We start from the raw sequence: 26,360 nt of genomic DNA, 5'->3' as shown, positions 1-26,360 counted from the left end.
TCAAAAGATTATTTATTCCAACAATGTACACAATTACGTTATATGTCCCCTTTAAATTCTGATGCTAGTTGCACTGGTTTCTGAGCTGCCATGTAGTAATTATCTGTATTTATTACTAATCAGCCTTATATTGTGACATTTCTATTCTATGTGTACTGTATATTGTGAGTGGGTCCCTAAGCTCAGTAAGTGACAGCAGCACAGAGCATGTGCAGTGAATCAGCAGAAAAGAACATGGGGAGCTACTGGGGGAACTTTGGAGACACAGATCTTTTCTGCTAAAGGGCTGTGGTTGCCTTGGGCTGGTACAGAAGCACAAAACATAATGTACAGCATTTCCAGCTACTTATTTTATTTAGTTCTCATTTAAACAATGTTGAAAAGGTATTGGTTTCCCAGCAAAGACAGGTCTGTTAATCAGCTTGCCCCTATGGCCTGTATCCCTGTTATTATTATTAACATGCAGTGTCGGACTGGCCCACCAGGATACCAGGAAAACTCCCAGAGTCAGTGGACCTCTTGCTTCTAAACATTTGGCCTATTTCATGGTCATTCCCTATTTCTTTATGGAAACAAAAAGGCTTAATAATGGAAGAATAGAGTGTAGTATGTAGAGAAAATATACTAGGAGAATAAAGGGTGGGCCTTCAGTCTAAGATTTTGTGGTGGGCCCCTGGCGTCCCAGTCTGACAACGTGTATTATTAGAGCGCCAACATATTGCGCAGCGCTGATACCCGTTGCTGTGATGCAATTCCTTGTGATCGGATCACCCCGATATCGCCCACCTCACAAAACAAGTGGATCTTTCAATGAACGGCCATCTTCAGTGTCGGAATAGGACACCAGGGGCCCACCAAAAAAACCTTAGATCAGGGGTCCAGTCTTAGTACTGTTTTCTGCCTCTCCTCACTCAACCTCAATTCTCTTCTTTTCTTTACATACTATAATCTATTATTACATCTATTTAGCCTTTTTTGTTAAGGAAATAAGGAATTGCCATGAAATAAATGTTTAGAAGCAGGAGGGGCCACCGTGAGTTTTCCTGGTATCCCGGGTAGACCAGTCGGACACTGACCACCTTTACTGTAAGTGTAGCAACATGTGGAACACACAACACGAGGAGCTCCATGTCAGCAGCACTACTATAAACTTTGGGCCAGCCCTGCATTAAGACGCACAGTCGCTACAGATGATTTAGCCCTGGTGACTCAATATGCGTTTTCTTTAGAAAGCACCACGTCTTTTCCGGTCATAAGACTCCCGTCACCCCCAGTAACCGAGAAGCTCGCCAACGTGTTGCTAGGCAACGTCTATTAGAATCCGGAAACGGACCAATCTTCTTCCGGCACTTTCGCTCACCAAACCAAATACTCCAGCCGGCTCCGCCCACAAATTGCTCAGCATCACCGCGCCCTTTACCGCTGCTGCCACCACTTTCAATAGAGAACTTTCAGGCCCCGCCTCATTCCTGTCCATCATCTCACTGTCGCCCGGTCCCGCCCTAGCGTCAGACGTCACGTCAATCCCGCCCCCTCTCTCACGTCACTGGCCCTTGGCTGTGCCCGCTTGGTGCCGCCCGGTGTTTCCCGGTGTGAGTTGCCCTCCAGGATGGCGGCCAGCGCGAAGCGAAAGCAAGAGGAGAAGCATCTCAAAATGCTTCGGGAGATGACCAGCCTCCCGCATAATCGCAAATGTTTTGACTGCGATCAGCGCGGCCCGACATACGCCAATATGACTACGGGGGCCTTCGTGTGCACGTCCTGTTCCGGAATCCTGTGAGTAGCCGGCCCACATACCGCTAGCTGACAGTTTGGCCATGTATAGGGACGGGGGCTGCGTGTCGGGGGGTCGGCTGGGATATCTGAGCTGATGGGTAGTCCTGTTCCTCTGCAGTGTTACAGAGAGGGATTTAAACCTGCAACTGTCATTGCATGCCGGGACTAGTTGCCCATAACTGCAGTGGTACTAGACCAAGTCTTGCAGAATGATCAGCGAGTGACACATCGGCCCTTTAAAAGCCCATAACATGTTGCTAGCCTGATGAGCAGTGGGTTCAGCATTGTTTGTATAGAGGCATGCACAGCTCATTAGCCCCAGCTCATGGAAACTTTATAGCTGCCCTGAAAGCCAATGACAGGGGGGGATTTGTACTAAACTCTCAGCATGCTCAGACAACCTTTGGCTGCTAGGGATTCTTTGGTATGCACTCCTGTGTCTGCCTGGGGCTACAGTTCTGGAGAATAAACGCCCATGTTGCAAGTTGGCATCTGTAGTAAGGATCTTGCAATCCTCAGCATTTACTGGTGAGAGCTGTCATATCTGCTGGGCACAGACGCAAAGATCCGATCATACGAATCAACGTACGATCGGACTTCCCCCATCTCCCGACCTGCCACTAACTATTCCGACCAAATAAAGTAGTAAAAGAACAGATCAGACGATGTTCTGCCCCTGACAGCAATCGTACGAAAGTTATGTCTGACAAAGCTAGTGACAGTCTCCCACTGAAAATTGTACGATCGGCAATACATGCAGAGATATTATCGGTTAAATCGGTTAAATCTTTTAACGTGGCCATACACGGGCAGATAAAGCTGCCGATATCGGTTGTTTGGAACTTATCTGCCCGTGTATGGGGGGTTCAGACGGGTCTTCCCGATCGATATTGATCGGGAAGGTTTGATTTTTAACCGACCCGTCAGAGCCCCTTGGCGTATCGTAATTCGATCGTTCAGCCATACGGCTGAACGTTAGAATAACCCCTGATATAGCCATGCCGTTAGTGGCATATCGGGGGAAAGATCCGCTCGTTTGGCGATGACGCCAAACAAACGGATCTTCGAGTCTCCGCTGGACGAAAAATGTTGGGACTCTCCACACCCGATCCGAAAATCGAACGAATCCTCGATTCATACGCTCAGATCTTTGCGTCTATGGCCAGCTTTAACCTCAACCAAACGACCAATCTCTGCCGGACGTAATATGTCGGGACTCACCACACACAATCCGAAAATCGTACGAATCCTCGATTCGTACGATTAGATCTTTGCGTCTATGGCCAGCTTTACTAACATCTCTATATAAAGCTTAGGGCTTGAGCAGAAGGCAGTAAAAGCAGGGTCATTCCTGAACCCTATACACCTCCTCCAAAAAAACTAATGAATCAACTGTATTATATGTCTGTATTTCTACTGCTGTAATACAGTATCACAGGGCACTTACCTTTGAAATATTTGAACACTGCCTTCTAAATGAAGTGCACCGATATTGTCTGTATTATTAAAAGTACATGAATGGTTCTTAATGTCATTAGTTCTAATAAACCCCCCAAAAAGCAACTTTACAATAGGCAAAGTAGTTATGTATCACTGGCACAATTGCTTGTGCCTCTCTGTATATACTGGCTGTCTGTTTAAAGGCAAACCTCTTATTATATACTGTGATGAGAATCTAGACCTTGTGTAAAACTTTTATGGTATTACCCACTATAAAGCGTGGCAGGGAGAAGATCACATTCCAATGTAGTTTGCAGAAGGAAAGGTAACCTAGGCTACTGGTTTGCAACTTTAGGGCTCCTTTGTTTTGAATTGCATATTTGCATGTCAGGGATATACCGACCTGCCCTGGCACCATCCTGAAACCCTGAATGTGGAACTAAACCTGATGCAGGTGAATGAACATTGTAGCTCACGTTCCCAGAGAGATAAAAGACAATGCACTGAAATGAGAACCTGTATAATATGTGCTCTATAATATGTTGACAGAGTATTGTTGGCAAAATGTGTGCTTCATGGGAAAAGCAGGAAACTTTTTAAATACAATCAGTAAAAAATTCTGAAATTTTCTGAAATATTCAAGTTACTCTTCACTATCCCTCTCTCAGCATCTGTTTCTCTTCATTCTGTCTTCATGCAGAAGTTGGGTGTCAGATGGGTGTTCCTTTCCTAGCAGATGAATTAGAGCTCACTTAAATAGCTGAGTTTAGTACAAACAAAATCTAACCAAATAACTGCCTTTTGCACAAATTCTGCATGTAGAAAGACATGGTGTCTGGTAATACATCTAGGCAAACAGAGCTCCCCTAAAAGATATATTGGGTTTAACTGTCATTCAAAATCAGACTCCCAACTCCTGCATGAAGACCGAATGAAGAGAGGCTGATGCTGGAGAGGGGTACAGTGAAGAGTAACTTGAATATTTCAGAAACAGTTCTGAATTTTTAATTGATTATATTTAGAAAAGGTATTATTTCAGTTTGATGAAGCTTATATTCAATTTTCATTTATCGCAATAGTTCCCCTTTAAGGGCAGTTGCACATACAGGCCTTTGACTGCTGTGGTGCTCTCATTTAGAACCAAAGTGATCAGAGTGCCTTTATTTGTCATCACTGGGGGAGGCACACTAGCTCTTGTTGTTTAGGCTTATATAGTGATTGTCAATTGCACAAGATGTCCATGGCACAAGAGTTTGGGGGTTCTTTGTCATTTGTGTCCATCGGAGCACTATCACATTCTTTACACCTGATTATTTATGCCCCTAGCCTGTCCACTCCATAGATTCCATGTGTGATGGGATAGCTATATCAACAACAAAAGGAGGATACCCTTGATTGTGTACTTATAATCTACCCTTTAGATCAGTGCTGTCCAACTTCTATGGCACCGAGGGCCGGGTTTTTTTTTTTCTACATGGTGGAGGGCCGATAACGGAAGCCAGTGTTAGCCACTCCCTGTTTTAGACCACACCCATGTTACCGCAAGACCATGTCCAAATTAATAGCACACCAAAAAAACCAAATGGTTGGTGCTCACTGCAGGGATCAGTGCTGGAACTAGGGGTAGGCAGAGTAGGCAGCTGTCTGGGGCGCCATCATTGAGTGGCACACTTTTAAGGGGATTTTTTTTTCTTTTTTTTCAAGTGTTTATTTAATAATTTGTTTCAGTAATCATGGTCATCCAGTTGGGTGGAATTCATCTCCTTCACCTTCTCCCTCTTGCCGGCAAGTAATAGGTCCTTCTGTGCGGTGCACCGCGATGTGCATACACGCGACAATGACGTCACTGATGTGTTGGGTGACAGAGAGAGGCAGAGAGCTGGCGGCCTGCTTAGTGTGGCTCTCGCTGCTCTCAGCCTTGCACAGTTGCACTGACCTGAAGACATTCTTTCTATTTCTGTAAAGTGTGAAGCTTCCTGCTGGCACAGGCAGGTACAGATTTGGGGCCCATATGTTTGCTGTTGCTGCTGGGCGCTGGCACAGGTACATAAATACTTGGGGGCAATATGATGTGATCAGATTTATTTTTGGCTGCTGCTGGCACAGGTAAAGATTGGGGGCAATATGATGGCTGCTGGAGGGCTGTATAATGAATGGCTGCTGAGCTTGCTGGCACAGGTACAGGGGGCAGTAATATAAATTAAAAAATGTTTTCCACTTTCTTGCTCTCTTTATTTAAAAACCATCATGGTAAGGAGGGAAATGTTAATGCAGGACAGGGGGGCACTCATTGAAGCTCTTGCCTAGGGTGCCAAACTACCTTGTGCCTGCCCTGGCAAGGATGCCACTCATATGTGAAAAAAGCTAAGTCATATAAGACATACCCATAAATCCATATGCCTCCTCCTCCCCTGTGTATAATACAGTACCCCAGCATATGATTAAACACCTTAGGGGCCACTAACAATAATTTTCAATTGCTAACAAACCCCCAGAACAAATACCAAAGTATAACACACAGGGAGCATAGGGCAGACAGAGTATGGGACACACAGGGAGCATAGGGAAGGCAGAACACAGCAGGAGACAGGAATCAGGACCAGTCTAATATGCACTACATACAGTGACACAGTGCTGGTGCCCCATTAGCATTTTGAATAAAGTGGGAACAGGTGAACAATGTGGGCAGTTTCAGTCTGGGTCTCAGGTGTGAACAGTACAGGGCTGTGGGGGTATGAACAATAGAGGTTTAAATGTTACATATGGTAAATAGACACAGCACGCAGACTTTGATGTGGAGGGCCATATAAGGGGGGGTCGCGGGCCGCTAGTTGGACAGCCCTGCTTTAGATAATGGCTCTGACTTGTAGCTGTGCAACCTTTAAGGAATGGGCAATCAAATTATAGATTGCCCCATAATGATAGATTAAAGTGCTTAGTGCGATGAAATAAATATGTAAATATGAATTAATTATATACCTTAAATTAATTATAAATAAATTACTAAAAATTAATAAAGTGTCCAATGATAATTAATTCATTGACAAGTTAATTCCATTCATTAAAGTGCAGTGCTAATACATGATTAGTTAAAAATAGATAGAGATCCCCAATTAATGAATGACTTGATCAGTAACCTTAAAAAATTTTTAAGAGACACCTAAGACTAAGTGCTGGAGGGTACGAAACGCTCAAGGTGTGCCAAGTGGGGTGAGTATGTATCAAACTTTTAATGTGAATACTAATAAATAATTTATTTTTATTAACAATATGCCTTGGGACATATATCTTTTGATATAAACTTTTTGCGTGTTGGCTGCCTTTGGAACTGGGGCGTGTCCCTCTGGCTTAGATTCACAGAAATCAGCTGTATGGACTCCTGATTAGAAAATAATTTATGGCTGATGGTATAGCATGACCCCCAAACATGGCACATTCGATAACTGGCACATCACACAGAGAGCTTTGGCGACAATAGTTAAAAACAATTAACAGCAAAATATAACTTTCTATCCATACTAATAATGTATTAAACTTTGTGGTAAACTATCCATTGTCTTGCCATTTACCCTCCTTATGGAGCAAGGTTTGGGCGACAGCAGTTTCTTCCTTCACATGTATGATAGCAATTCCCTCCTTGAAATGACCTATCTGAAGCATGCTACATGTTCTTTGGGAGAGTGCTACTAGAGGAGACATGCTTAGTTGATGTAGGGCCCTAGGGTATTGCGTATAGATGTACACAACCAGTCACTGTTTTTCTCAAAAAAGAGGCTTTTAGGAAACCTCCTTTACATGAATTGAAGAAATCTAGAGGTCTCAGAAAGTAGGAGACATTAGACCTAGGGCACACAGACCTAAGTAACTACATACATCATATTTACGTATCATGTTGTCCTTTAAAGGAACAGTAAAAACAAAAAATTAAAGTGTTTTAAAGTAATAAAAATATCATGTACTGTTGCCCTGCACTAGTAAAAGTGATGTGTTTGTTTCAGAAACTCTTCTATAGTTCATATAAACAAGCTGCTGTGTAGCAATGGCAGAAATTGAAAAAAGTCTATATGGCACAGTTTAAATAGTGGATAACCGATAGCACCACTATGTACTACAGAGCTTATCTGCTGTGTAACCTGATCCGTTTCTCCTTTGAATGGCTGCCCCCATTGCTGTACAGCAACACTTCATTATATTTTTATTACTTTAAAACACTTTCATTTTTTGATTTTACTGTTCCTTTATGTTTATACATTTCTGCTTTGTAGCACTAGAAATGTTTGTATCCATTGCCCTTTAAAAAATATATTTGTACGTAAAAATTCAAGCTAGGTATATTGTGCAGTGGAATTTGCTTTTACTGGTTACACCCTCGGCTTGGCTATTCTGCGACACAGAGGAGGCCCATTGTTTAGAATGACATTTCTTTTTTTATTTAGCCGTACTATAAACATTGTTTTCCTAGTTAGAAACTGGGCACAGGACTCATGTACTTTGCATTTGTGGTGCCTCCATTTGTAGTACAGATGGACGTAGCTAATTATTTCCTATTAAGGACAATGTATTGTTTATTGATCTATAAGTGCAACATGGTTTATATGTGTTGTTTGTTTGACAATAGAGGGGAAGCCTTAAGCAAGGGAAACATACCAGTCACCAAGGAGGGTGGGGTAGCCTTGGCCAGTGAATCAAGAGGATTGTGTGTAATGAGGCTTTCTATAATCTGCATGTTTGTTTTTTAACTTGGTGCTGTATATAAGGTAGAAACCAGTAATCTAACTGGTGTATATAAGGTAGCAACCGGTAATCTACTGGTGTATATAAGGTAGAAACAAATAATCTAACTGGTGTGTATAAAGTAGAAACCAGTAATCTAACTGGTGTATATAAGGCAGAAACCAGTAATCTAACTGCTGTATATAAGGTAGAAACCAGTAATCTAACTGGTGTATATAAGGTAGAAACCAGTAATCTAACTGCTGTATATAAGGTAGAAACCAGTAATCTAACTGGTGTATATAAGGTAGAAACCAGTAATCCAACTGCTGTATATAAGGTAGAAACCAGTAATCTAACTGCTGTATATAAGGTAGAAACCATTAATCTAACGGGTGTATAAAAGGTAGCAACCAGTAATCTAACTGGTGTATATAAGGTAGCAACCGGTAATCTACTGGTGTATATAAGGTAGAAACAAATAATCTAACTGGTGTGTATAAAGTAGAAACCAGTAATCTAACTGGTGTATATAAGGCAGAAACCAGTAATCTAACTGCTGTATATAAGGTAGAAACCAGTAATCTAACTGGTGTATATAAAGTAGAAACCAGTAATCTAACTGCTGTATATAAGGTAGAAACCAGTAATCTAACTGGTGTATATAAGGTAGAAACCAGTAATCTAACGGGTGTATATAAGGTAGAAACCATTAATCTAACGGGTGTATAAAAGGTAGCAACCAGTAATCTAACTGGTGTATATAAGGTAGAAACTAGTAATCTAACTGCTGCATATAAGGTAGAAACCAGTAATCTAACTGGTGTATATAAGAAACAGTAATCTTACCAATATAATCATTTTGGCTGTTTGTGATTTGTGTGTCATGGATCTGTGTTCCCATGCAGTTTGGACAAACAGGGCTCAAATGTAGCAGGAGATCCCCGCATTTGCATTGGGACATAATTATGATAAGATGTGAAAAATGCTGAAAATTATGTTGCATATCTCTTCTATTGTAATTTTGGCAACACCCCGAGAGTGTGCTGTCAATGCAACTCTACTCTACTAATGCACCTTTACTCGGACCACATGCCAGATTTCAGCATATCCATCAGGTTGGTTAATAGGAAATATGTTGGCATCTGTGCTCAAAAGTGCTGTCCTACCCAATTTAGGACAGTGGCGAGGCTTATTTTGCAGTCAAAATATGTGATAGGAGGTTTCAGTGACAACGGAAATGACTGATGGAATAATATGAAATTAACATTGACAGTAATTGCCATCCCACTACTGGTCCCAGTAGCTCACACAGGCTCACGGTACACTAAGCCACCATAGTTATGCGCTGGGAATACATAAGTGTGCAAGCTGGGTACAGTTGATCCAAAAACCTGTTGTCCAGAATGCTTCAAATTATGGAAAGGCTGTCTCCCATAGACTCCATTTTATCCAAATTCTTCAAAATGATTTCCCTTTTCTCTTTAGGTTCAGTCCACACGAGCAGATTCGAGGGGTTAATTCGCCCCAGCAACTAATCGCCTCTTCTGCAGGGCGACAATCTCCCTGAACTGCCTTCCCCTTGCACTCCACCGGCTAAAATGAAAATCGCCTGCGGCAATGCACACGCAGCGCTTCGTTTTCTGAAGTTGCCTCACGAGGAAACCTTGGACGACTAAGGAAAACGTAGCACCGCTTGTGCATTGCCGCAGGTGATTTCGCATTATGGCAGGGGGAAGGCAGTTCGGGGAGATTGTCGCCCCGCAGAAGAGGCGATTAGTCCCAGGCGACTAAATCTGCCTGTGTGCTTGAACCCTAAACAATAAAATAAAACCTTATAATTGATCCAAACTAAGTGAAATTAATCGAGGCATTTTTGCACTGTGGCATTTTGTGACAATTTGCAGTTAATCCTCAAGTCTGGTTTGCAGATCTCCACTTTGGAATTTAAATTGCTTTTAGGTTGTGGGGTCACAGACACCATTTGAAATCCAGGGTGGTAGAAAGTCATAGGAATTATACAAGACCATACAAACCAAAAGATCATTGTCTTAGAATACCACTCAGTCTTTTTGCAATGCTACAAATTCTTGCTGTTTTCATGCAAATATATTGATAAGGGCGATGGATTTCCCACTTCACAGATTAGTAGACATGTGACCATGCTCATCTAATACTTTAGACCTCGGCGTGCTATTAAAATACATAGCGAATACAGGTATGGGACCTGTTATCCAGAATGCTCGGGACCAGGGGTTTTCCGGATAAAGGATCTTTCCGTAATCTACTAGAAAATCATGTAAACTTTAAATAACCCAATAGGATGGTTTTGCCTCCAATAAGGAGTAATAATATGTTAGTTTGGATCCAGTACAAGGTACTGTTTTATTTTTACAGAGAAAAAGGAAATTGTTTTTGAAAATTTGGATAAAACGGAGTCTATGGGAGACGGCCTTTCTGTAATTTGAAGCATTCTGGATAATGGATCCTATTTCTTTTAGAAATAGCTATATTTGCCTTTCCATGGTTATTCATTTGGTGGAATCGGTTATTTTCTCCTACAGTTCGTTATAGTATATACCTAATTGCTGCAGAACTGCCTTGTTGACAGACACAAGCCACTAACCTGTGCTAGGCACATTTGTCCATCGGTTAATGAGGTTACTGATTAACCTCCAGCACTGCTGCATTTTAAAACCCGGCCCAGTTTGTGCAGAAAGGAACTTGATCAGTCTGAAAAAGGGCACGACACAATTGTATATACTATATTCTTTTGTAGTTGCTACTGTAGGAGTTTCTTTACAATAACATGTTGGCAACTTCCCAATATACATTCATCACACATTTTCCAAAAAGTTTTTTTTTTTTTGTAAATGTAATTGCACTTCCAAGCAGGATTTGTTTATCCCTTTCTGTCCTCTGCTTCTGACTCATGTAACAGAAGTCAGTTCTCGTTTAATCATCTGCTTCTGTTGCATTGTTTCAGGAGTCTGAGCCAGCATTGCAGAGCATGGAAACAGTTGGATATTGCTGTAATAGCAATTAAACCAGTTAAAATCAACAGAAAATGCTTACCGTAATCTGTATTGGAAAGTTGCTTAGAATACATTTTTTAAGTATGCAAAATAATTTTTTTTGGGAGATCCTATTTAATGGGTTGGTTCCCCTTTATTTTAGAAATGATATAGAATGGCTAATTCTAAGCAACTTTTCAATTGGCCTTTATTTTCATTTTTATAGTTTTTGAATTATTTACCTTCTTCTGACTCGTTTCTGCTTTCAGATAGGGGTCACTGACCCGATCTAAAAACAAATGTTCTGTAAGGCTACAACTGTGTTGTTAGTGCTACTTTTAATTACTCATCTTTCTATTCAGGCCTCTCCTATTCATATCCCAGTCTCTCATGCAAATCATTGCATAGTTGCTAGGGTAATTTGAACCCTAGCAACCAGAATGCTGAATTTCCAAACTGGAGAGCTGCTGAAGTAAAAGCTAAATAACTAAAAAAAAACACAAATAATAAAAAATGAAAACCAATTGCAAACTGTTTTAGAATATCACTCTCTACATCATATTTAAAGTTAACTCAAAGATGAACAATCCCTTTAATAGCAATTATACCAGTTAAAATCAACTGAAAATGTTTAATCTGTATTGTAAATTGCTTAGAATACATTTTTTCATTATACAAAATAATTTTTTTGGGTAGCGATCCTATTTAAGCTTCCAGATCAGAGAGCAATTGTGGAGTGAATTCAACCAGTATTTTTCTTTCTTGCTGAATGACTATATCTAGTGGAAATTCTAGCAATTTGGGCAGTTTCCTGCATGTGAACGGCTTTTTAAGAGTTGAGTTTTAAGTGTCCCTGAGGGATTTCCCAGCAGCATCTGGTGCTTAGATTTCAGTTGGGATATATGTGTGTGCTGCATGCTGACACTCTGCCTACACAACAGCCATACATACTTGCCCAACTGTTGCGCCTCTGCATTCTTCTGTGGAAGCTTTTTGGCACGTGTCTGGCATCTGTAGCTGCCGTTCTGTTTTCTTTTATTCAGCGTGATTCCATGGAAACTCTGGTGTGAATGTTTGGATTGAGATCTCCTGGCAGTACTGAGAGCAGGCTACACCCTAACATTGTAAGCACAGTTCCTGTTTTCACATTTTTCATGGATTACTGTCATTAATTCTATATTTAAACCTATAGCACGAGTGCCATTTATGTCACTTACTGACATTACCATTTATATAGGCACCCATGCTGAACAACTGTGCTAAATGGCTTCATCTCATACAGGGACCCTCCACTGCTGATAGGGATGTTCCGAATACAACATTCACTTCAGATCAAGGGTCCCCAACCTTTTTTTTTTTTACCCGTGAGCAACATTCAGATTTAAAAGGAATTGGGGAGCAACGCAAGCATGAAAAATTTTCCTGGGGTGCTGAATAAGGGCTGCGATTGGTCATTATATGGACTGGCAGCCTACAGGAGGCTCATTTTGGTAGTACACCTGGTTTTTATGCAATCAAAACTTGCCTACAAGCCAGTAATTTAAAAAAAAAGCAGCACCTGTTTTTAGGCCATGGGGAGCGACATTCAAGGGGTCGGAGAGCAACATGTTTGGGGACCACTGCTTCAGATCCTAAGACAAATGGAACACCAGGCTATTTCTTTGCCTGCATAGAATCACAGGCAGAGAGAAGGCCGATTTGCTCCCATCCACATCTTGCTGTACTTGATCCCAACTAAGATATAATTTATCCTTATTGGAAGCAAAACCAGCCTGTTGGGTTTATTTAAAGTTTAAATAGTAGTAGTAGACTTAAGGTATGACAAGCAAAAAGATCTGTTATCCAGAATGCACCAGATCCCAAGCATTCTGGATAACAGGTTTCATACCCGTATTTAACCAATGCCACATAGCCTTTTTTCAATTTCAGCCATTGCTGCACAGCAGCTTGTTTATATGAACTATAGTAGTGTTTCTGAAGCAAAGACACCAGTTTTATCAGTGCAAGGCAATAGTACATGATCTTTTCATTACACGTTTCTTGGTGTTTTTGCTGTTACTGGTCCTTTAAGAATGGTCCCTTGACCAGAAAACTGAATGCAATTTTTGTTCAAAACAAATACAAAGCAGGCAGAAGATCCTATCGGGTGCGTGTAAGTTCTTGTGCTGTGAAAATATATTTATTTTTTAACCTCCACCTCCCAGATGCCCACCCACCTGCCTGCATCAGCTTTCGCAACCAGGCGGAAAATTATGATGGGTATTCTGCCAAAACTTGTGAAGTATTCAGTGCAAATCAAAATGTCATATTTAACTCCCATATCTTGCAAATAAGAAATGTGTACAGAAGAAACCCGAGTTTACTTTTTCGCTAAATTGACACTGTGTTTTATGATCCCATAAAAGAAAACTGTTACTATGGATTCTACGTTTATGGAGTTTACGCTGTTTGGGCTCAGTCCCCAGCTGAAAATAAAATCGGGGCTCTACTGTATTTTATAAACATATTGATGAATAGAGTACGGATTGCAAATGAATCCCGAGCAGCTTTGGACCTGCTATTTACAGACTGTGAGGAGAATGACTTGTGTTTAATATACACGCTGCCTTTTCACTAGAAACGGTTCTATATTGCTAGATAAACAGAAAGCCATAGAGCTGTCTTGAAAGACCTGCTTTTTCTCTGATAAATAGGCATATTGTATAAACACGGGAAATCCCGGGGTAAACAGTACATTTTACATGATAGTTTTTTTATACATATAGTCAAGGTATGTCCATCTCTGTATCTTTTTACCCCATGCTACTGTATATGGAGACTTTCATATATTCTTATCTTTCTGTAAATGTTTATAAACGTGTAATTGCTTCATTTTTCCTGACCATGTTTGTATGCAGAGGTGAACCAGATTTATTTTTCTCTGCAAAAGCTGAACATACTTTTAGATTGTACGGGCCAGAATCATCCCCTCCTTTGTAGTTTGCTAGTCCCCCGAATTGTCAGAAAAATATCCAATCTCATCTTTCCTATGACAGAGGCCAGGACCACCCAAAAGTGTTTCCTGGAAGATTTGCTCATGTTGGAACTCAGTTTCTGACTTTTACATTCACGTTGATAGTACACAAAGGCCATGCACTGTAAGATCTGCTTGTGTGACACAGTCACCTAATAAATTGTTTGAATTTTTAAACGTATTTTGGTCATTACTTTGTGGAGAAAAATTCACAATTTCTGGCTGCTGTTACATGTTTATGCACCCTTGGACTAGGGTGGACTGTGAGAATATGTTCTCCCCTTACTTTCATTGCCTTGTTATTAGATACCAATTTATAGTGGTGCTGCTACTGGCAATTTGCATCAATTTTGCCATTTTGTGTGAAAGTCACCTAATAATTAGCCACTCGGGCCAACAATCTGAATTGCCCAATGGGATTTTCTAACCAGCCCAATAGATATCCTTGATATCGGCTAGACAGCCTTTTTGAAGGGGCCAAGTCAGCAGCTTTTATCAACTTTATATATGGCCAATTACAGTTCTTGATAGATAGAGATAGAATGGGATACATAAATAGATAAATAGATAGATAGTTGGGGATCTCTTATCCAGATAGTTGGGGATCTCTTACTGACGGGCTGATGTTGTGCCTCTTTTGCTTTAAGACTTCCATCTTTACTTCCTGGTTGTGCCAAGTTACTGTATGCAGAAGACAAACTAGAAACACAGCTAGCAGGGAAGCCCTCTTTATAATGAACTGCTACTTATCTCAAAAACAAATGCTACTTAGGGCTATGATACATGGGACATTTTTCTCCAACGATTCATCTCGGTTACAGTGGGCAACTAAACATCACCCTTGATTGCGCTACACCAGCTAATCTGCAAATACCCCCTTGGGAAACATTTGTGGTAAGTAGCCACGCCGTGTACGTTTCCCTGGCAGTGATTCCCATGTTAGCCAGTGGAGAAGATGCAAGGGATGTTTTGTCATCCGCTGTAGCTGAGATTAATCACGGTTGATAAAAAGTGCAGTGTGTTATTGCCCTTGGGTTATTGTCACACATCGTGTACGCCAGTACAGCCTGGATCCGGATTTAGAAACAGTAGTTCTGGGAAACAATCATTGACTTTTTAAATGTTTATCAACTTCAGCGAGAGACCATCAAGCATGATCCTGTGAAACACTGCTCTGTATATAATTCATTTAATTATAAGGGAGACTCAAACTTACATAGCCATGACGTGCTCACAGAATCTGCAGCCAAAAAGAATATACAGGTATGGGACCTGTTATCCAGAATGCTCGGGACCTGGGGTTTTCCAGTAATTCGGATCTTCTTACCTTAAGTCTACTAGAAATCATGTAGATTTAAAATAAACCCAATCGGCTGGTGTCACTTCCAATAAGGATTAATTATATCTTAGTTGGAATCAAGTACAAGTTACTGTTTTATTATTACATAGAAATATATTTAAAAATTTGGATTAATTTGATAAAATGGCATTTACGGGACACGGCCTTCCCGTAATTCTGGCAGCAGACTTCACAGCATCCACCTTCCATGTCCTCGGTAAACTGACTGGGAGATCGGTATGTTGGATCATGCGCAGTTTGAGCAATTTGCTGGTTTTCGATAACTGCGTATGCTCTGAAATTGACTGAGATCTCCCAGTCGGTTTACCGAGGACCAGGAAGATGGATGCTGTGAAGTCTGCTGCCAGAATCTTCGACGAGGAGTAAAGGTGGCCATACACGGGCAGATAAAGCTGCCGATATCGGTCGTTTAGACCAATTTGACAGCTTATCTGCCCGTGTATGGGGGCTTCTGACGGATCTTCTCGATCGATATCTGGCCACAATTTTTACCCGACCGACCCGTCGGAGCCCCTTGGCGTATAATAATCCGATCGTTCAACCATACGGCCGAACGTTCGGATTACCCATGATATAGCCATGCCGTTAGTGGCATATCGGGGAAAGTTTGGCGAGTCTATGGCCAGCTTAAGTATAACATACGGGGCATTTCCCCGGAGGGGGGTAGTTAGCCTGGGAGGGAGGGGGGTCTACGTGGGGTGGGGGGCTATAGGGTTTTTTCTACAGGGTTTCCTTCTCCTTTAATAATGCTTTTCAGTTGCTCCTTTCATGGATTTTACATCAAAACATTGTCCTGATTATCCATTGTCCTGATGGCTGTTCGTCTTTTGTGAATGTTATTGTTAGTGGAATTAAGAAGTTTAAACCAAGACGCGTATTTTTGCCATTTTCCTGTCTGCACCTCCTACAGTCATGAACCAATCACATTTAATAACATTAAAGGGGTTGTTCTCTTTTTAATGTTTAGTATGATGCAGAGAGTGATATTCTGAAACAATTTACAATTGGTTTTCATTTTTTTTATCATTTGTGCTTTCTGAGCTATTTAGCTTTTTAATCAGCACTCTCCAGTCTGCAATTTTTAGTAATTGGGTTGCTAGGGTTCAAATTACCCTAGCAACCATCCATTGATGGAAGAAGAGACTGGAATATGAATAGGAGATGCCTCAATAGAAAGATTAGTAATACAAAGTAGCAATAGCAACAAATTTGTAGCATTTGTGTTTAATATTTGGTCAGTGACCCCTATTTGAAATCTGAAAAGAATCAGAACATGGCAAATACTTAAAAAACTATAAAAAAAATAGATAATGAAGACAAATTTATTATATAATGCAATGTTTAACCCTTGTCATTAGCGTTGTTATTATTATTTTTTATTTAAAAGTAAAACTGACCCCTGTGCTTGTATCCTTTCCGTACTGCTGCTTTAAAACGTTTCCCTGATTTTAATTTTTTTGTATGCAGAGGTGAATCCCGTACCATGGGGGTTCTACTGAATATTTGTATTCCTATAGTTCTAATGGAAATGTGTTATCTGGATTTGTAAGTGAAGATGAAAGAAAAGCGAGCCTGTTTTTTTATGAGATAATACCAAATACCCACCCGTATAGATTATTGGGTGGAATTGGCCTCTATCTGCCCTAAACATAAGTATTCTGGAATTTAAACACTGGATAAGAGGCAGAGGCCCACCCAACCATCCCAATTCCATGGTGATATTGCTTCATAGCAGCATCTGCAAATTTTAGTTTAAAAAAAAAAAGTTTATCTTTTACCTTGTATTGATATATGTACAACACATTACTTACAGGGTCCTTATAATCATACTTTATTCAAAAAGGTAAATGCTTTTACAATGCAAGTTACATTTAAGTAGAATTTTATACAGTAGATAGTCTATTCAGAAGTATATATGTACATTTAAAAATTAAGATTATTAAACTGAACAGTTACTACTAAACTCGCCGAGGTGGGTATATCACTGTAAGAAGGATGGATGGACAGGAGCTTAGTTGATTCTATCTGCAACATACTGAAAGTCTTTGGTGAACTTTAATTTAAAGGGTAGATCAACATTAAAATTCATTTTTTTCGAATTATGGTGGCAGTGGTATTCTATGGCAATGTGCAATTTGTCTTCTTTTGCTTTTTTGTTTTGTTGCTTTCAGACTTGGTATTTTAACTATTTTCTGGTTACTGGGGACTTTTAACCTTAGTAACCAGGCAGCAGTTAGGATATCAGAATGGCATATGAAAAGTATGGGGTCAGATGATTAAATATAAGCAATTAAATAACTATAAAAATTAAGCCTCACCATATGGTTGCTGGGGTGGTTGATTCTGACAACTAGACCATAAAAGAGGTAATAAATTTAAACCAATCACGGTAACAGGTGAAGACCAACTGAAAATTTGTTTAAAATACATCTGCCTAGAACATTTTAAAACTTCACCAGGTTATGGCACCCGTCATAGCTTCCCAAGGCCTTTAAAGGGGTTGTTCACCATTAAATTAACTTAGTATGATGTAGCGAGTGATATTCTGGGATAATTTGCAATTCATTTTCATTTTTTGTGTTATTTAGCTTTTTATTTAGCAGCTCTCCGGTTTGCAATTTTGGCAATCTGGTTGCTAGGGTCCACAATTATTATTTGAATAAGAGTCTGAAATATGAATAGGAGAGGGTATGAATAGAGAGGTGAGTAATAAAAAGAAGCAATAAAAATACATTTGTAGCCTTACAAAGCATGTTTTTTAGACAGGGTCAGTGACACCCATTTGTTAGCTTGAAAGAGTCAGAAATAATTTAAAAATGAAAAAAATAAAAGACCAATTGTAAATTTGCTTAGATGTATCAATTTTATAACGTACTAAGGGCTATTCCACACGGGGAGATAGCGATGCGTTTGCGGTCGCGGCGACAAAGCGCCGCGACAGTCGCCGCGACCGGCGCAGGCGACAGTTTTGTATGGGCGCCTATGTAAAAACGCCTGTGCTAACCACACGAGGCGATGCGCTTTTCAACAGTCGCCTGAAAATGCCTCGCCAGGCTTTTTCAGGCGACTGTTGAAAAGCGCATCGCCTCGTGTGGTTAGCACAGGCGTTTTTACATAGGCGCCCATACAAAACTGTCGCCTGCGCCGGTCGCGGCGACTGTCGCGGCACTTTGTCGCCGCGACCGCAAACGCGTCGCTATCTCCCCGTGTGGACTAGCCCTAAAAGTTAACTTAAACATGAACTGCCCTTTTAAATTAAGCGAGATCCCTTAAAACCTTTTGTTGTGGCTGAATACATTTACACCAACATTACTGATTCCTCTTTTGCCCTTCAGTTCTGTCGGTCTGTATCCATTGCTCAGGCTGATTGATTGCACTGGTAAGAGATCTTTAGTGTGTTGTGCCCACACACAGAGCAGTTAAGCTGTCAGCTATTGAGTCACTTAGAAGCAGTGCCAAACTATTGCCCACAGAGGGATCATAGGAACAGATTGAAGGATCACAAGAAAGCTGGATAGTTGCTGTCTAACAGTATTTCTGGCATAGCAGCCGTTTCCATAAGGCATGTTCATTGCTTCGATTTTTCTTGGTGGGTGTTTAGCTGTCCTCTTAATACCCGGTAAAGGGTATTGTGTTCATGGAATGTTCCTTCTTTTCCATTAAAGGCCCCCCCCCTCAATTTACTATCTGGTAACCAATCAGTGTAAAACAAGAGATCTAAAAAGCACGAAGTAGTGTTCTGACTATTATGTTAGACATCCAGTCACTCCAGCCTTTAAAGATTATATTATTGGCCAACTAACTATATTAGAAACATTTTTATTTTTCACAGCCTATTTATTTTTATACTGAACAATTCTTTTAAAGGTCGACCACCACTTTAAATTACAGCTCAAAACATACCTTACACATGTCTGTATTGTTTTTAACACAAATAAAATAAAAGAGTGAAACGTACAAATTACATACCAGTAAAAAAGTATAAAAAGGACCCTGCTCATTAGAGCTTGCAGCCTATGAGGCACAATGAGTGGGAAGTTGACTTTATCTTTATCCGATATCAGTCGTTTTTCTCTTTTTCCAAATCTGCAGCTAAAAGTAAATTCAGATTTCCTTTTGTTTTTCCACCGCTTTTTTTTTTATTTCTCTGCTTCGTAATATTTGGCTAATGGATGGAACATGGAGAGAGAAGCTTAGTTTCAGTGAAGAATGCAGGTTGATGGAGTAGTTTGTAGCAAGTAGAGAAAGATGCTTGTGAGTGAGAGAAATTGAAAGCGGAAACATTGTCATACTGAGAGCAGTATGTGGGAGTAGAGCAGTTACATAAAGGTAATTGATGGTGGTAAGCTTTGGGTAATTTCCTTGCAGATGGGTATTAGGTTTAATAAAGAGCACTTAGAATGCATGTCATCTCAAATCTAGCATAGTATGGCTGCCTCGTTCATGCGGATATAGACTACAGGGGGGAGCATGTTGAAGCTATATCAATAAAATAAATACAAATCAGATCTGCTTTGTATTGTATAACATAGCTCTAACTTGCCTCTCATTGGCCTATACTGGACAATCCTGTATAGTGTCTAATTAATGGGCTCACAGATACCATACAGGGTATTCACAGTATAGAATTTTAGGGTTAGGTAACCCTATATATTTCTATACACACACACAACACAACACAAACACACACAGACACACAACACCAAACACACACACACACACACACACACACAACACGAAACACACAAACACACACACACAACACCAAACAAACACACACACACACACAACACCAAACAAACACACACACACACACACAACACCAAACAAACACTATACATCAAACACTATACACACACACACCATAGTAAAGGAGGGCACATGCAAAAATTCACCAACTGCTGGGGGGTAGTTCTACAAGCACATCCACAACAATGACGCAACATTTGCAGGACTTGCTTAAAAAAACAACCTTTTTATTGTGCAAAATAAAAGGATTTAGACTAAAGGATTGACCTTGAGAAAGGTCCCGGAGTGGACCGAAACATCACGTTGGCTGTTTATATGCTCACACAAATATAATCTTTATTTTTGCACAAAAGTCCCAGTGTTGCTGGTCTTCTTGGAGAATATATGAAAATTTACCTTGCACCTGGGCACACAGTGGAAGCGGAGTGCCACCCTCCCTCTAATTGATGAGTCCAATTGCTGCGTGTGCAGGATTAATGGCCAACCAGGAATTGCACAGGCTGTACCTATGTGTAACATCCAACTGATTGGCCTACTGGCCTGTACGTGAGAAATCTGTCACTGACATTTGCTGTAAATAACTCACTTGCTTGACTTGGCTTATATAAAGCATGTTGCTTAAGCAAGGCAATGGATGAAAAATTTTGGATAATAGATTTCACACCTATATTATATTGTACAAGTCATGTGTGACATTAACTTAAAGGCATTGTCCTGGCTCTCTTATTATCTAACAACAGCCGAGTAGTTGCCTTGATGCGAGCAGTATAGAATTGTTAAGAACTAGGAAAGGAATCGCTGATCTACAGCCACCAAGCAAAAAGCCTGTCAATGAGCTGCACGCATTGTACTAAATATATAGACCATTAGTATAATGGTAAGGAGAGGGGCTGAAATACTTGTGTGCAGTACTTGCTAAGGGCTTATATCATGGAACTAAGGCCATAAATGTAAAATTCCTGTTTATAATGCACAGTGGTTCTCAGCAAGTAGAACTTCCTCGCTGCTCCCCTCCTCTCCCTCTTCTGTTTTATAAACTGAATTAATCGTTGGGAGTCTCTTGTTCCTTTGGGATAGATTAATTAGCACATGTATAAATTTATAATCATATATATATTTATATTGAGATGGTACAACATTTCCAGCTCCAAATCTTCAGCAGTTGCTTCACTTACAATTCAAAACGCAATGTTCATGCAAGAGAGTAGAGGTGAAATTCATCTAAAAATTAATATTTAGTGCTGTACAGGTATGGGACCTGCTATCCAGAATGCTTGGGACCTGGGGTTTTCCGGATCACAGATCTTTCTGTAACTTGGATCTTCATATCTTGTCTACTAGAAAATCATGTAAACGTTAAATAAACCCAATAGGCTGGTTTTGCTTACAATAAGGATTAAAGGGTTGATGTACTGTTAAGCTGGCCATAGACACAAAGATCAGGTCATACGAATTGAGGATTCGTATGATTTTCGGACCGTGTGTGGAGAGTCCTGACATTTTTCGTCTGGTGGAGATTGGTCGTTTGGTCGATCGGAGAGGTTAAAAGATTTCTGTCGGCTGCCGATAATATCTCTGCGTGTATTACCGATCGTACGATTTTCAGTGGGAGACTGTCACTAGTTTTTTTTTACTTTATTTAATTTGAATGGTTAGTGGCAGGTCGGAAAATGGGGAAGTCAGATCGTACGATGATTCGTACAATCGGATCTTTGCGTCTGTGGCCAGCTTTACTCTGCACTGTTTCATCTGGTGTATTTGCTTCAGAAACACTACTATAGTTTAAATAAACATGGTGTTGTGTAGTCATGGGGGCAGCCATTCAAGTATCAGGTAACATAGCAGATTCATTGTGTAGAATACCTTTGTATTCAATTTCAGAGTTTATCTGCGAAGTAACCTGTGCCTTTTCTGCTTTTCAGCTTAATGGTTGCCCCATAGATACACAGCAGCTTATTTGTATAAACTAAAGTAGTCTTTATAAAGCAAAGGCATAATGTTTACCAATGCAGGACAGAAGTACATGCATGTATTGAATTTTTTTAAAGCGCTTTTATTTTTTGGTGTTACCATTCCTTTAATTGTATCTTTGTTTGGATCAAATACAAAGTACTGTTTTATTATTACAGAGAAAAATAAATAATTTTTGAAATTTAGTCTGTGAGAGAGTGTCTTTCCGTGCTTTCTGGATAATGGGTTTCCAAATAAAGGATCCCACACCTGTATATAGCAAACAGGATTAACTCTCAAAGCAATTTTTATATAATTGAAAGGCAAGGGCCATGGAGGCTTGCAGGGTTGATGTGCTAGAGAAGCTTAGTTTATACGTTGTGCAGAAGAGAACCACACATCACCTAATAATGTGGGGTGCATGGGGACTGAAGCCTGCTGAATATTTGGTTGTGAATGGAGTTGGGACAGCAAGCATGAGAAATTTCAACAGAGACAATGTTTTCAATGGGACTATACTCTTCTTGAGCTGTTTAAATTTAAATGGAAATTAAATGGGTGGTTCACCTTTAACTTAACTTTTAGTATGTTAGTGGCCAATTCTAAGCAACTTTTCAATTGGTCTTCATTATTTACTTTGTATAGGTTTTTACATTTTTGCATTTTTCTTCCAACTGCGAACCGCCGCGAGTGCCTTGCCGCAGGCGTTTTTTCATTTTAGCAGGCGGAAGGCAGTTTGAGGAGATTGTCGCCCCGAAGAAGAGGCGATTAGTCAACAGGCGACTAAATCTCCCTAAAACTGCCCGTGTTTAAAACCTAAAGCTATAAATGTATAGTTATTTCTACTTTTTGTTACTCCTCTTTCTATCCAGGCCTTTCCTATTCATATTCCACTATTCCAGTCTCATATTCAAATCAGTGCATAGTTACTAGGGTAATTTGGACCCTAGCAACAAGAATACTGAAATTCCAAACTGGAAAACTGCTGAATAAAAATCTAAATAACTCAAAAACCACAAATACTAAAAAATTATAACCAATTGCAAATCGTCTCAGAATATCACTCTCTACACCATACTAAAAGTTAATTTAAAGGGGAACAACCTTTACATTTTTTCGTGTATTTAATTTTTATGCAATTTAAAGGACATTGGCTTTATTTTTGGTTCATGTCTTTTGAAGTCTCCAAGCTAAATTAGCGAAACCTTGCCAAGAATACTGTATAGTAAATATTGTTTTTGATGACGGATGATTTTTGTACCGGTTTGTCTCGTGAATCGAGTGCTCTGACCCTGGATGTATATGTAGACTCCCTGGCTGTATTTGCTAAAAAGAAAGGAAAACATCAAAGGAACAAGTGATTTAGACTTTAATTGAAAAAAGAAAGCTTTAGATGAATTATTGCTGAGAATAATACAGGTATGGGACCGGTTTTTCAAAATGCTCGGGACCTGGGGTTTTCTGTATAACTGATATTTCCGTACCGGATCTTCATACCCAAAGTTTACTAGAAAATCATATAAACATTAAATAAACCCAATAGGCTGCTTTTGCATCCAGAGGATTAATGATATCTTAGTTTTCAAGATCAAGTGCAAGGTACTGTTTTATTATTACAGAGAAAAAGAAAATCATTATTACATATTTGGATTATTTGGATAAAATGGAGTCTATGGGATATGATGACCTTTCCGTAATTTGGAGCTTTCTGGCTAACAGATTTCATACGTGTGTTACCTTGATTTTCTGCGTAGCAGGTTTATGAATACAAAGCCCCAGCTTTCCAGTTTATTTCTGTGAGCCATATATTCCTTGTAACTTCTGTAATGATTTGTGTGAAAGGCGTACACTGTATGTTATGCGTATATGTGCTATTCTGATTTCAAGATCACTGAGAGGAAAGGGTGTCTGTCTACCGGTGCTTGCGACACACCACAAACCCATTGCACAACAGCCACTGAAACTGAACAACCACATGCAGTGCCCCTATTCCCTTTCAGCTCTTCCTTGTGCAACAACAACAAGACAGCAGCCTATAAAGTTCTCTGGTGTGACTTTTAAATTGTATGATCTTTTGATCAGGGCTCTCTTTACCTCCTGTAACTTGTGGAATCTTTATGTATACAGTATTCACAAAAATAGAAACAAAAGGCACACTCACTCCAATGCTTCTGCATAAATTCAAACTGTTTTCATTTTTATCTTGGTGAGATCCCAGCAAACGTTTCGGGGTCAAGCCCCTTCATCAAGTGCTTCTTTATGTATACGCCTGTCTGTTGTACAGCGCTTCAGTATATGTGGGTGCTTTATAAATTTGTGTTCATAATAATCATTTTCCCTTTGTGATAGCAAAGCTTCAGCAGCCAACTTTTCTATTTTGCCATTGGTCTAGGCTAGCCGAGTGATATAGGCACACGGTTAGTTTCTGTCTGTACCTTGGCAAGTTATACAGGTATGGGACCTGTTATCCAGAATGCTCGGGACCTGGGGTTTTCCGGATAACGGATCTTTCCGTAATTTTGTTCTTCATACCTTAAGTCTACTAGAAAATCATGTAAACATTAAATAAACCCAATAGGCTGATTTTGCCTCTAATAAGGATTAAGTACAAGCTACTGTTTTATTATTACAGAGAAAAAAGAAATAATGTTGAAAAACTTGGATTATTTGTATAAAATGGAGTCTATGGGAGATGGCCTTTCAGTAATTCAGAGCTTTATGGATAACGGGTTTCCGGAAAACTGCCCCATACCTGTAATGGGGATCCGTTATCCAGTAACCCGGTATCCAGAAAGTTTCGGATTACAGAAAGGTTTTTTTTTTTAAAGATTTCCTTTTTCTCTATAAGAATAAAACAGTACCTTGTACCTGATTCAAACTAAGATATAAATAATCCTTACTGGAAGCCAAACCAGCCTGTTTGGGTTTATTTAATGTTTTAATGATATTCTAGTACAGGTATGGGACCTGTTATCCAGAATGCTCAGGACCTGGGGTTTTCCGGATAACAGATCTTTTTGTAATTTGGATCAGAACTATCGGCGAAAAATGATCAACATGACCTATAGGTAACCTTTAATGTAGATTAATATTTTCAAAAGAAAATTTTTAGTGTAAATATCACTTTAAATTAAGTCTACTAGAAAATAATATAAACATTGAATCAACCCAATAGGCTGGTTCTGTTTCCAGAAATGATTAATTATATCTTGGTTTGGATCAAGTACACGCTACTGTTTTATAATTACGGCGAAAAAGGGAAACTGTTTTTTTTTTAAAATTTGGGTTATTTGGATAAAATGGAGACTATGGGAGAAGGTCCGTCCGTAATTCAAAGCTTTCTGGATAACGGGTTTCCGGATAACGAATCCCATACCTGTACAGATTTGTATTGGAATATTAGGCTAAACTGTTTCACATGACATATGAATACATGCAATTAGGGCATTAGTAGTAAGGAGAACAACTGACACTTGTTCACAGAACTATTTGATAGAGGGATGTGAGTTTTTACCAATGTATATGCATCTTCTTCATTAGAAGGTATTACAAGGTCCCAGTAACCTTTAGGATTTTATCAATGAGAGATATTTCTGAAAACAATCTGTAGTCATGCTTGTAATTTATATAGGAAATAATGTCCTCCGAAATGTAAACTACAAGCATATTCCATGACCACACCTTGCACTAATCTAAGCTTAGTCTCCCAGAACAAGCAAACTGAGCATGTGCAGTGTCGCTGACACTATTTAGAAGATCCATAAAGGAAAACTTGTGTGGACAATTCGGAAGGCATAGATCATAGCTGTTGAACCTCTAGGCTGGAGCAGTAAATTTACTATAAAAATGTGCTACCCATATTGGCCATTATTTTGGATATTTAGTATATATAGCCGAGGAAAGCTGAAGATCTAGCACCCGATATGCAAGTACCATACTAAGAGCTTTAATCCTCTTTGTGCGTAATTCTTTGTAACTGAGTCAAAGGGATTATCACATGTTTAATAAGGGATTAAACATAAAGCTAGATTTGAAAATTCATGTTGAAGTGGTGTGTAGTATCTACTACACACCACCTAAAGGAGGAATGTGGCAGCTTCAGTGTCACCCTTCTCTGGATACGGCTGGGCAAGATTCCTTTAGAAACTGGACAAGAAAAGCAACTTTAGTGAACTTTGGCAACTTTCAGTTTAACTGAATATCTATGGTCCCTATCACATTTGCAGACACTATGGCCAATTTTATCCACAGCCAACCTGCCTGTATGTTTTGTGAGTATAGGAGGAAAGCATACTACAGGTATGGGATCTAGGGTTGCCACCCTTTTGGCCAGTGCAATCCGGGC

At 39.8% G+C, this 26,360-nt stretch overlaps 1 protein-coding gene across 3 annotated transcripts in view; it reads left to right on the top strand.

Annotated features, from left to right (window-relative positions):
* The first annotated feature begins 1,407 nt into the window (after positions 1-1,407).
* The window catches only part of agfg1.L (ArfGAP with FG repeats 1 L homeolog), a 71,677-nt gene continuing 46,724 nt past the window's right edge, over positions 1,408-26,360 (top strand). For 2 of the 3 annotated variants that reach the window (XM_018263939.2, XM_018263937.2), the window contains exon 1: positions 1,413-1,776. In XM_018263939.2, the coding sequence (XP_018119428.1) occupies positions 1,610-1,776 (167 nt within the window). In that variant the 5' untranslated portion in view covers positions 1,413-1,609. Of the gene's footprint in view, positions 1,777-26,360 lie in introns of all 3 variants that reach the window. The other variant, XM_018263936.2, reaches the window with a different exon arrangement.

Source organism: Xenopus laevis, chromosome 5L (assembly GCF_017654675.1).
Source record: "Xenopus laevis strain J_2021 chromosome 5L, Xenopus_laevis_v10.1, whole genome shotgun sequence".
Lineage (NCBI taxonomy): Eukaryota > Metazoa > Chordata > Amphibia > Anura > Pipidae > Xenopus > Xenopus laevis.
This window is presented reverse-complemented; position numbering and strand designations above follow the sequence as displayed.